The 12,812-nt window shown below is 37.7% G+C and overlaps 1 protein-coding gene across 1 annotated transcript; it reads right to left on the minus strand.

The window, feature by feature from the left end:
* Positions 1–9,089: 9,089 nt before the first annotated feature.
* On the minus strand, positions 9,090–12,189 carry LOC144561005 (kinetochore protein SPC24 homolog). Its single transcript, XM_078310225.1, has 6 exons — positions 12,078–12,189; positions 11,264–11,447; positions 10,737–10,879; positions 10,044–10,144; positions 9,589–9,662; positions 9,090–9,457 (listed from the first exon to the last, which is right to left on the minus strand). The coding sequence occupies exons 2-6, from the start codon at positions 11,439–11,441 to the stop codon at positions 9,360–9,362; spliced, it is 594 nt and encodes a 197-aa protein (XP_078166351.1). The 5' UTR covers positions 11,442–11,447; positions 12,078–12,189; the 3' UTR covers positions 9,090–9,359.
* Between the last annotated feature and the right edge of the window lie 623 nt (positions 12,190–12,812).

Below are 12,812 nucleotides of genomic sequence, written 5' to 3' on the forward strand. Positions count from 1 at the left end.
CAGGTCCAAGCGGAATGAAATGAGCCACCTTAGTCAGCGTATCCACAATCACCCATATGGTCTCATGTCGCCCTTTTGTCCTTGGAAAGCCACTTACGAAATCCATCGTAATTATCTCAAATTTACCTCTTTTCTTGTCCAACGGCTGGAGTAATCCGGCTGTCCTTCGTCTATCAGCCTTCACCTGCTGACAGACTTGGCATTTCTCAACGTATTTCCTCACGTCATTCTTCATGTTGGGCCACCAGAAGTATCGCCTCAGATTCTGGTACATTTTCACTTCCCCAGGATGGATAGTGTATCCCGAATCATGCGCCTCCGATAGAACCAAGGTCTTCAACTCTGCATCTTCAGGAATGCATATACGGTTGCCAAACCGCAAGATTCCTTCATCATCTATCCGGAATGGAGTCTCTCTGTCTGATGTCGCATGATCTCGGAATTTCTGACATTTCGGATCCTCATGTTGCGCTACCCGAATACGATCGTGTAATTCGGGTCTCACCTCAATAGCAGCAGAAATAATCGACATAGCTGCCGATGCACTCGTACCCGCTTCAGCTCCAAGCAAGCGAGTTGCTGTTGCCACAGCCAATTCACGAGAAGCGCTCACGTGCAAATTCATTCTCCGCATCTCCTCTATCAAGTGTGACTCTCTCGTAACCAGGGATGCCAGGTTCACCTGGTTCTTTCTACTCAGCGCATCCGCAACTACATTCGCCTTACCCGCATGATACTGAATGTCGAGGTCATAATCTTTCATTAGTTCGAGCCACCTTCTTTGCCTCAAATTCAGCTCCTTCTGAGTAAATATATACTTCAGACTCTTGTGATCGGTGAAAATCTGACACTTTGCACCATACAGATAATGTCGCCAGATTTTCAAAGCAAAGATCACCGCCGCCAACTCCATATCATGTGTCGGGTAATTCTGCTCATGTGGTCTCAGCTGACGAGACGCATAGGCAATCACATGCCCATCCTGCATCAAAACACATCCCAAACCCGAACGCGATGCATCGGTAAACACCGTATAGTCCTTCCCAACTACCGGCATTGCAAGAATCGGTGCTGACACTAACCGACTCTTCAACTCCTCGAAACTCTTCTCTTGAGACTCACCCCATTCAAACTTTACCCCTTTATGCAGCAGCTCGGTGAGAGGTCGAGCTAGTTGAGAGAACCCCATCACAAATCTTCGGTAATAACCGGCTAAACCGAGAAAGCTACGGATCTCGGTCACGGTAGTTGGTCTCTTCCACTCTGTCACGGCTCGAATCTTTTCAGGATCAACCGCCAATCCTTCACCTGAAACAATGTGGCCCAAAAATGCCACTTGGTCCATCCAGAACTCGCACTTAGAAAACTTCGCATACAGCTGGTGATCGCGTAGCCGCTGTAGCACCACTCTGAGATGAGCTGCATGCTCCTCATATGACCGGGAATAAACCAGGATATCGTCAATGAACACCACCACCGTAGTGTCCAACAGATCTCTGAACACTCGCTGCATGAGGTCCATAAAAGCCGCGGGTGCATTCGTCAGGCCAAATGGCATGACTAGATACTCGTAGTGCCCGTACCGAGTACGGAAAGCCGTCCTCTCCACATCACTCGGACATATCCGCAGCTGATGGTACCCCGTCCTCAGATCAATCTTGGAATAGACTGACGACCCTTGTAACTGATCAAAGAGATCGTCAATCCGTGGCAACGGATACTTGTTCTTCACTGTCACTTTATTCAACTCTCGGTAATCGATGCATAACCGCAGAGTTCCATCTTTCTTCCGCACAAACAATACTGGCGCGCCCCACGGGGACGTGCTTGGCCTTATCAGTCCTTTCTCCAACATTTCCTCTAATTGCACTTTCAACTCCTTTAGCTCCGCAGGAGCCATTCGATACGGAACTTTCGAGATTGGAGCTGTACCCGGTACTAAATCTATCTTGAACTCAACTTCACGTGCCGGGGGTAACCCGGGAATCTCCTCCGGAAAGACATCTACAAATTCCGAAACAACCGGAATGTTCGCTATTTCGGAAACCTCCGTGTCGGCACCCATAATCATCACCAGGTATGCTGTACATCCCGACTCCACTAAGTTCCTTGCCTCAATCGCCGAGATGTACGGTACCACCTCCTTCACGCCCCTACACCTAAGGGTACAATTCGAACCACTCGGCAACGCAAATTTCACGGTATGACGCAAACATTCAATGGTGGCTACGTGTCGGGTTAACCAATCTATACCCAACAATGCATCATACTCTGAAATATCCATTACTAACATATCCGCTAACAAGTCTCTCCCATCGATTCTTATTTTCAGGTTTCGGCAGATTTTTGCAATTTTGGTAGTTGAACCGAGTGGGGTACGAACATCCAGAACTTTCCCACTCGACTCGGTCGGCCATCCACACTTCTCAACGAATATACTAGACACTATCGAGTGACTACAACCCGTATCGATCAACACATATGCAAGATGCCCGGAGATAGAAATAATACCTGCCAACATATCATTCTGAGCGGATCCCGATGCCCGCTCGCTTTCCTTATCCGGCAGCTCGATCGCATGCACGGCATTAGCACCAACCCGGCCTCCTGCACGGCCTCCTCGCGTCTGTGGTGGAGTGCCTCGGCCTCCATTTCCACGCCCCTGTGGACCCCGATAGCCTCCTCTGCCACTACTTCCCGAAGCACCCGAGTGAGCTTGTTTTGGGCACTCTCTAGCCCAATGGTTCATGTCACCGCACAACATACAGGCTCCTCTGATGCGGCGACAGGATGCCTCTGTATGTGGTTTCTGACAAACATTACACCAGGGTCCAGTGGTCCCCTGTGTAAACCTCGATACCACTAACTGTCCAGTCGGGTGTCCCGAAGTTGGGGGTTGAGACCCCGACCCACTTGCTTGCTTCTTGTGATCAAACTTTGGCCTAACATTCCTCGGGTGGGTCTGTTGTGCACTCCTCTTGAGATACACCTCGGTTTGCTCCGCTTGTTTCATTAGGGCTGGAATCCCTGCAGCTGTGGAGTGGTGTATGGCTAGAGCAACCTTCGGGTCCAACCCGTCAAGATACTGCCTGCGGTACCTTGCAGGATCTGCCTTCACATCTGGAGCATATCTGGACAAGTCAAAGAATCTTCGGTTGTACTCCTCAACCGACCTCTCCCGCTGACGCAAGTTCAGGAACTGACTCCTCAGAGCCTCCTGATGCATAACACTCAGATACTGCTCCCCGAACATCTGCTCGAACCATGTCCAGGGAATGTCTTGCTCAGCTCCCTCATACTCCGCTTTCACGCCTTCCCACCAATGCCTGCCTGACTTCTCTAGCAGTTGCACGGCCAACTCCACCTTGTTGGCATCCGGAATCCGGCACAGAGTGAACTTGGCCCTCACGTTCACCATCCACTCTTCCGCCTCAGGGTATCCCCCTGACCCGTCAAAACGAGGGGGTGCTGAGCGCATGAACGCGTCGTAGAGTTGCCTAAACTCCTCTCCCGGTGCCACTTGAGCAACCGGTGCAGCTGGTCCTTGTGCCTGTTGCTCGGCTCTACGACCTCTCTCGTAGGCCGCAATCAACATCTCCTCTAGACCGCGCTCCATTTTCTGAAAACTTAATACGCTTCATACTAAGTTTCACGACAATTTAAACTACCGTCCCATTCTACTTTTAATCCCCACTCGCGAATCCTATCAAGTCTGGTTATGGTTTGGTCTGGTTAGGGTTTGAAAAACGAACCAAACTTGTGCTCTGATACCAACTTATAACTGTCACACCCCGGAACTAGGGGTCGTGCAGTTACGCCGTGAATATATAGATGACTATACATTCACAAGGCAATTACGGTGTAAACCTAACATAATATCGGTTTACAACATCACCACTTATCATTTAATCCGATTTAAAATCATGTTTATACAAATACATTTATAGATTATCAAACTATACTCAATAGTATATGTATAAATTCGTGCAATAACTATATAATCGAAAGATTAAACAATCCCAAATCAATTCCCATTTTATACCATTTCTCTTCCCCGATTTCAACTCGATCGATCCCCATATTTCCAAATCAATATAAACCATTCCCATTAACATTTTATACACAGTTTAAAACATAAAAGAAAATTCATATTAAATCACAGTAAACGTTTAATATACAATTAGGTTTACAAAACCACTCGACACGGTCCGATAACAAGGTTATACACAAATACCATACCAAAACCCTATCGACATCAAAATGGACTCAATGTGAGGCATACCCTATCGCTATGCGGCTTAAACCTCACTGGTCGAGCACTCGAATCCCTTCTATTCGCGTTTACCTGCAAACACATACAAAATAATAAAGTTCCCCGAGGGGATAGGGGGTGAGAAAACTTGTCAACCGTTTTCTCAGTGCGGAATTTAGTCAGGGCTACTGGATTTGTAAGAAATCCATTACCGGAACTAAATAAACCCGCAACGAGTTTCAATTCAACAATTCGATAAAAGAAATGCATATGCAACATATATAGAAGCAATTGAAATCTAACTCATATCACAATCAAATGAAATCGAAGAATTCATAGAATGGTTTGGTATAACAGATACAATTGCTAAGTCCGGTTACAATTGATAGATATCGACTATCCATCTCATTTGGCTTAACATTTCTCTGGTCTGGTTTATAGTCAAACATCCATATCAATTCGTCAATTTCCAATTTAGGATTGCATATCTCTCGATCATGCAACGGGTTGTCACTCTTCCAAAGAGAGACCAATAACAATCAATTATCCACAGTTTCAATCCTCCTGCTATACTCTACCTTTTTGGTATCAGTTAACCTAGCTCTGCCTTTCTCCTTGGTTACCGATACCCTCCACAATTAGGGTTATTCACCGTATGCGCATATGGGCCCTGAGACAAAGTCTAGTAGCTAGCTAGACATTGTCCCTACAATTCACTCATTTCATTCACAATTAACTTATCCTCTGCCCTCTTCACATTTCAGTACTGGGGTTCCATTCAATTATCAAGACGATAGAACAATCAATCGAATAACAATACCAACATGCTAGATCAACAATATCATATCAATTCAATTATATCATTACTTATTTTCATGCAATGCTGCAAATAATGCTAACAATAGAGATCCAACATGAGGTCATGCACAATAAGTCAATTAACAATTCAATCGGTATATATATATAAGCACATATATATATATATATATATACATGTACCGTTATTTAATTCTAAGTAATAGAATCCAAAACATATCTCGTGAACCCCCGCACCTGATCAAGTAGGGCACTTGGGTAGGATCCGGTATCGCTAAACTCGACGACCTCGTCTAATCCGCTAATCCTCGGTCAATCGGGTCTATGCCTAAATTACATGGCATAGCAAGTCAATTTCAATATAATTCATAATTTCTATACCCAATCGCATTCTAATACTCGTAAACGGTCAATTCAACAAATTCGGACGTTTTACCATCTTACCCTTGCAATTCACCCTTTTTTTTAGGGTTTAAGTCACATTTCTTCTCAATTGGGGTTTATATCGAATAGATAGCAATACGGAAGTCTCAATTCACTCAAACTCGTAATCACGGTCATTTACAATTCAATTCGTTCGAAAGTTGGTTCAAAACCCTAATCAATTTGGGATAATCTCACCATTCGGGTTTTAGTTGGAATTGAGACATGAAATCAATCAAATAACGCTCAAGAAGCAACAAAGACATTGATTCTCGAGTTTGGTTCAATTTGGTCGGGTTTCACCGAAACCCTAGAAATCAAGAGAAGAGAAAATAGAGCAAACGTGAAGAGGGATTACCAAACCAAGTGGAGGAAGGGGCGAGATTTGAGCTCCTCTACGATTTTCTCAAGTGTCGGCCAATTCCGCGGGAAATCAGACTCTCTCTCTCACTCTCTATCTCTCTCTCGTGTCTCTCTGTTGGGGCGGCCAAAGAGAAAAAGGGGAAAGGAGGAAGAGAAAGAAGGAGAGAGAACATGAATTTTTGCTAAATAAACCCTCACTTTATCGGATAAAACGTTATGACGTTTTGTTAAATCGTTATAACGATTCAGCTAGTGAAAAACGCAGGAAATAGTGTATAAAACGCATAATTTGGTGTATAAAACGTTATAACGTTTTGGTAAATCGTTATAACGATTCAGTTGGTGAGAAACGCCCTTAATTTAGTCTATAAAACGTTATAACGTTTTCTGAAAACGTTATAACGGTTTAATTGAATCCAGCCTTCATAAAATTGCCATTTTTATCAAGTTTTACAGTGGAAAACGTTACATAACGTTTTAAAAACGTTATAACGTTTTAGGAAATTTTTTTTTTTTTTTTTTCACGGTGTTACATTTTCTGAATTTTACGAATTATTCACGAATTTTTTCCGAATTTTTCCAAGAACGATTATTTTTTAAAAATTTGGGAAATCACCCCTAAAAAAAAATATCAAATTTTACATTTTCTTAAATTTTTTTACTATTTATTAAGCTACATAGAAAATCACTGATCCAATAGTCTAAGTCTGATTTTATTGTTTGATTAAGCCACCATTGGATCAACGATTTTCAGAGTGGCTTAACCAAACTGTTTAGTTAAGCCACCATTCCTATGAAATCTGATATATTTACATCACATTGAATGTTTTTGTTTATTTGGTCAATTAAAAGTTGTGCATCACATTGAATGTTTTTGTTTATCTTGTCAATTAGAAGTTGTTCATCAAATTGATATATTTATATCACATTGAATGCTTTTACTAACCTTATCAATTAGAAGTTGTGCATCAAATCTGATATGTTCACATCACATTAAATGCTTTTTTTTTTTCATCTTATTAATTAATTCGGACAATATTACCAATAACTAATTTACATCACATTGAATGCTTTTATTCATCTTATCAATAAATTAGGACAATATTATCACTTCTGAGCCCCCAAATCTCAAATTTTTTGAATGCATTTCTATAATTTATTTAAACCAAATCAAAGTGATACATCATGTAGGTACAAACAATATGTTGAAATTTCTTAGCACGTTGCATGTATCTATTTAAGTTTTTAACTAATTCGTTTTCTATTTTTCAAAGTCCAAAAAGTTGATCCAAATCGTTAAATATGATCTCTATATTAAAATGTGCTTGAAAACCAAATTTTACATTTTCTTAAATTTTTTTACTATTTATTAAGCTACATAGAAAATCATTTACTATTTATTAAGCTACATAGAAAATCACTGATCCAATAGTCTAAGTCTGATTTTATTGTTTGGTTAAGCTACCATTGGATCAACAATTTTCAAAGTGGCTTAACCAAACTGTTTAATTAAGCCACCATTCCTATGAAATCTGATATATTTACATCACATTGAATGCTTTTGTTTATTTAGTCAATTAAAAGTTGTGCATCAAATTGATATATTTACTTCACATTGAATGTTTTTGTTTATCTTGTCAATTAGAAGTTGTGCATCAAATTGATATATTTATATCACATTGAATGCTTTTACTAACCTTATCAATTAGAAGTTGTGCATCAAATCTGATATATTCACATCACATTAAATGCTTTTATTCATCTTATTAATTAATTAGAACAATATTACCAATAACAAATTTACATCACATTGAATGCTTTTATTCATCTTATCAATAAATTAGGACAATATTATCACTTCTGAGCCCCCAAATGTCAAATTTTTTTAATGTATTTTTATAATTTATTTAAACCAAATCAAAGTGATACATCATGTATGGTACAAACAATATGTTGAAATTTCTTAGCAGGTTGCATGTATCTATTTAAGTTTTTAACTAATTTATGCCAAGTTTTTAATTAATTCCCTCTGCCTTTTTTTTAATGGAGTAAAACTAGAATGTTTTTAAGCTCATCAACATATATTATTGGTGAACTTAATTCTAAAACTTATCGAATTAACTTCAAACATAAATCCAAACTGTTGAAACTGATATACTTACAAGTTGCAACTAATATATCTATCAATCTGAAAGTACAAGGTTTCAATGACTTCAACTAAATATTTTGGAATGAATTTACAATAATTACATATAGAGAGAACCATGCAAAACAAAGGGGGAATTAATTGGTGCCCTCCAATGCATGTACCGAGAAGTATCAACATTCAACTGAAATTGCTAAGGCAATTGGCTTTGACTTTGTATAAAAAAATTCTGTCATTTTACTTAAAAGCAGATTTTTGTTATATTTTTTTTTTCTTTCATAGTTGTTACATATACGAATGATTAAATTACGTTTAGTACAAACTTTATGACATGATGTATAAATGTTTATTTTGCTATTCTTTGCTGGTTGTACCTACCTTTTGTTGTGCAGATGCTTGAATAAAAAAAATGTTGGATAATGTTGATTTAAAAGTAAGATTGCTTATGAACATGAAATGATTGCTAACAAAAGAAATAGGCGTTCTCTTATTTATTGAGTAAAAAAATATATGCAAGAAAATAACCAATACTTTGATTGACAACACAATAACTTCAAATAAGCAAAATCTTTCATAAATAACAACTTCAAATAAGCAAAAGCTTTCAAAAATAGAAGTTGCTTTTAAAAACAATAGAGAGGCCGCACATTGGGCGGGTTTTCTACTCTAAATATTGTCACGAACTACATCATTTTATTTGTGTTAATTAGAAAGATACACAAAATATCTTATATAAAAATATGCTTGAATTCTCTAAATAATCTCCTATATATTACTTGTGAATGTATTCTTTTACCTAAACAAACACATAATATTTTACTAGATCTATTGAAACATATTTACAACAAGTGCGCAAGTAATCATATTTTATATAAATTCGAGCCACATCTCAGCTCCTAGACTCAACAAAACTAACAAATATATTCTACATAACATATATAATTCTATGAATTAAACCAGCATCTCATTGCGTTTTCATATTTTTGACTAAAATTACCAAAAAAAAGAGATTTTATTAGTTTGTGAGTTAATTGCACACATGCCAAAAACTGGTTTTTCAAGCATGGTTAGATGCACACTGTATCAAAATCACACTGCACACACTTCAAATGTTTTTTGCCTCAATTTTGTTCAAACAACTCATCTACTTATTTTTTTCTTAATTCAGTGACCATTACTGTTATGCATACAAGAAGGATTTGTAAGTAAAAAAAGGTGAACTGCAAAAGTACATAGGACATAAGCAGAGATATATCCATAAACAACAAATAATCTGACAATACAGTACTAATTACAACCAGCACACATGTAGGTTAACTAGGGATGGTAAAGAAGAGGAGCGAGAAGACCTTGTTGCTACTATTTCGAAAGCATTTGCCAGAGTTGGTTGCAAGCATCAAAATCCGCACTCTCAAATTCGAATGTCTCCACTCGCTTCTTGTTCTTATCAAGAATATCTACATTTCCCAAATTAAGGATATCAAGTGATAATGAAATTTCATATTATTCCAATAAACTAAATTTCTAGCCTTGTATCGAGAATATTTCAATATATAATGTAAAAGAGTGTACAGAAAGTAAAGGATACATCCAGAAATCTTGTCTTGCTCGTACAAATTTGGGACTATGTTTGCAACAGAGGCACACATAGAAAGCACTTTCCTGAAAATAAAGCAAATAAAAAGTGAAACTAATTAGTTAATTATATAGAAAAAAAAATAGTTACATGATTTATGTCATTTGATAATTCATACAGCCTGATGAAGAACTAATGTGTCAGATCTCAATACCTATACTACCCGTAGAATCTCTGCCCAAATCTCAATTAAACACCAAATTCCCAAAAAGAAAATACAATCCATGATTTAATCACAACTTAACTTGTATTTGTACCGGGATCTGCATATCGGCACAGCCTGACAAACAGTACAAGACGTATATATGCAATTAATCCAAACCCAAGATCTTTTTCCCTTGATATCAATAGTAGAAATAAGAAAGAAAGAAAGAAATACTTGAAATTGATATTTGACAAGCCAGTACTTTGATTTAATCATATTTTTCTCTTTTTGGCTGTTACTATTCTTCTTCTCTTCTACAGAGATCCTCTGATGGTCTAACTCCTCGAGCTTAGCAGTAACATCTGTGTTGGTATTGAAAATAATACTTATATCAGATGGATAGATAGATATAATTCATAATAAATAACACCTTATATTGAGTGAGGCTATGGTTCTATGCATAGCGCAGTTTGGTTTGTACTATGGGACAATATCTCTGTTTTTAAAAGTCAAACATTTGATCTAAACCATTCAACATGATCTCCATATGAAAATGTACTTGTAGATCAAATTTTAGAATTTTTTACTATTTTTTAAAATAGGTAGAAAATTACTTGATCTAAAAATTCTAGACCATTCAAAAGTAGTGATTTTCTACCTATCTAAAAAAATAGTAAAAAATTGAAAAATGTAAAATTTAGTTTGCAAGTACATTTTCATATAAAGATCATGTTGAAATTTGGACTTTGAAAAAAAAATATTGATCCATAGTACAGACCAATATAGCCTTACTCCCATTTATTGAACTAATTGAAACAATACAAATTGAGTCCATTATAGGATGTGCAGGCAGTTTATGTGTACCAGTTTCAGCTACTTGCTATCAGTAAATAACTATATGCAACCAATGTTAAGAGTACTGGTACTGAAATAATTTAGTGATATAGAGCACTTATCTTAGTTCTTCAAGAAGTAGTTCTTCAGCTTTCTTCATCTCCTCTAACTCCTTTTGAATCCGTACCAATTCATCATCTGGTACAGACTCGCTTTTGACTTTTTCTATCTCTCTATTGCATGCATTGATCTTTTTCTGAAAATCTGACATAGAATATCATGTGAATACTAAGTGTTGATACCACCGTTGAGTGTTAATTGATGCATAACCAAGCTAAATATATGGCCTCAATTTGCCAATAAGATGATAAAATGCACAGAGGAAAATGAGAAGTGTTCAGTACCATTTCGATTAGATTGACAATTTCTAATTTCACTCTATGGTCACATACATAAACTTACCAAAAAGGAAAAGACACTCATGCAAAAATGCCTTTCAATTAAAATTTTACCAGAACCTCAGGTATTTGTAAATCTTTTTTTATTTACCAGATTTGCAGAAAGATGACTTGAAAACCTAAACAAAAAATTATCTGCTATCAGCAAGTAATACAAGTACAACATAGGAAAAGGAAAGACTGGAATTACCTTCAATTGATACACGGAGATCACGGGAAGAAGAGAGAAATGAGGACATAATTGTAACTGCACTGTCACAATTTTGAACCAGCACATCGCCTTCTTTCTTTGTATGCAACACTTTTACCGTGTCTCCTAACAACGGTAAAAGCTTCTCAACATCCACCTTTTTACCATGATTTGCCATTGAGACCTAGAGAAAGAGAGAGAGGGCAGTTTGATGTATAAGAAAATGTAACACCTTTCTATATAAAACTAGAGTTCTAAGAATGAGAATGTCAGTGAGAACTATGAATGCATAATAAATAACTACCTAGGAATTTAATAGTGTTTGGCATGCTAGAAGCAGGATATTTTGTGACCCTATATTCTATCCTGCTTCCAATTAACTTCATTTTCTCCAATTCCAACAGTAGTAAATATATGTGTCTGGATTGAAAACTGAATTATTGAAAAGGGATATATTGAGTTTAGATCAGATTTATGCCAGGCAGTTAGTAACTCTATCCCTAACAGCTGAAATTGCAAAGAAATTACAACCAAAGGAATTGTATTGTCCTTAATAATTCAGTGCTTGTATGAAACGATATCTCCAAAGTAAAGTTTTGCACTTTTCAGATATAATAGAAACATATTACAAAATTAATCAATGCTAAAAGCAATAAAAGGCAATTGACACTAATACACTGGTACAGCTATCAGTTGTGTCTTTGATCTTTGTTCAATTCAAATTTTGCTTCACTGGTCCTCAGTAATATAGAAGAATTGAGAACAATGTCCATTTTCATTCAGAAATGGAAAAAAAGAGAGAAAAGATTCTAACCTGCTGACTATCTAAAAAAGCTGCTCCGCCTCCGTCGCCCTTTCTCTCGCCGATCTTCGTAGTAGAAGAGGCGCTGACAATAGACTGGAGATATGAGATGCGGAGAGAGAGAGAGAGAATCACAGGATAGATCGAAAAGTGTGAAAATGAAAGAATCGAGAGGGAAATTGAAAATCAAAACAAAAGCAGAAGCTCGATATAAATATCGACCGTTCAAATACGTTCTGCACGAATCTCAGATCTCAAGTAATAATGCCCCCGTGCTATTCGAGTGCGAATCCTCTGAGATATCTCATATTTTGCGTGACCGACGTGTCCGGTGTCTATTCGGGGGTGACGCAGGAGGCCAGTATTATTGAGCTTTGAGATTCGCGCAGAACGTATTCCAACGGTTGAGATTTTCCATAAAGTCACGCAAAATATGAGATATCTCACAGGATGAGAATTAGTGCTATTCCTGAATGGGCAGAGTGCGTATCCTCAGAGATATCTCAACTTTTGCGTGACCGACGTGTACGGTGCCTATTTGGGGATAGCGCAGGGAGCAGTATTATTTGTGCTTTGAGGTTCGTGGAGAATATATATTTTAACGGTTGAGATATTCCAAAAAAACACTCAAAGTTTGAGATATCGTAGAGGATTCGAATTCGAATAGCCACCGGACGAGTCATTATCCTTTGAGATATCTCAACTTTTGCGTGATGTAGGGGGTCAGAATTATGTGTGTTTTGAGAT

The sequence above is a fragment of the Carex rostrata genome, chromosome 10 (assembly GCF_964058835.1).
Source record: "Carex rostrata chromosome 10, lpCarRost1.2, whole genome shotgun sequence".
NCBI classification, from domain to species: Eukaryota; Viridiplantae; Streptophyta; class Magnoliopsida; order Poales; family Cyperaceae; genus Carex; species Carex rostrata.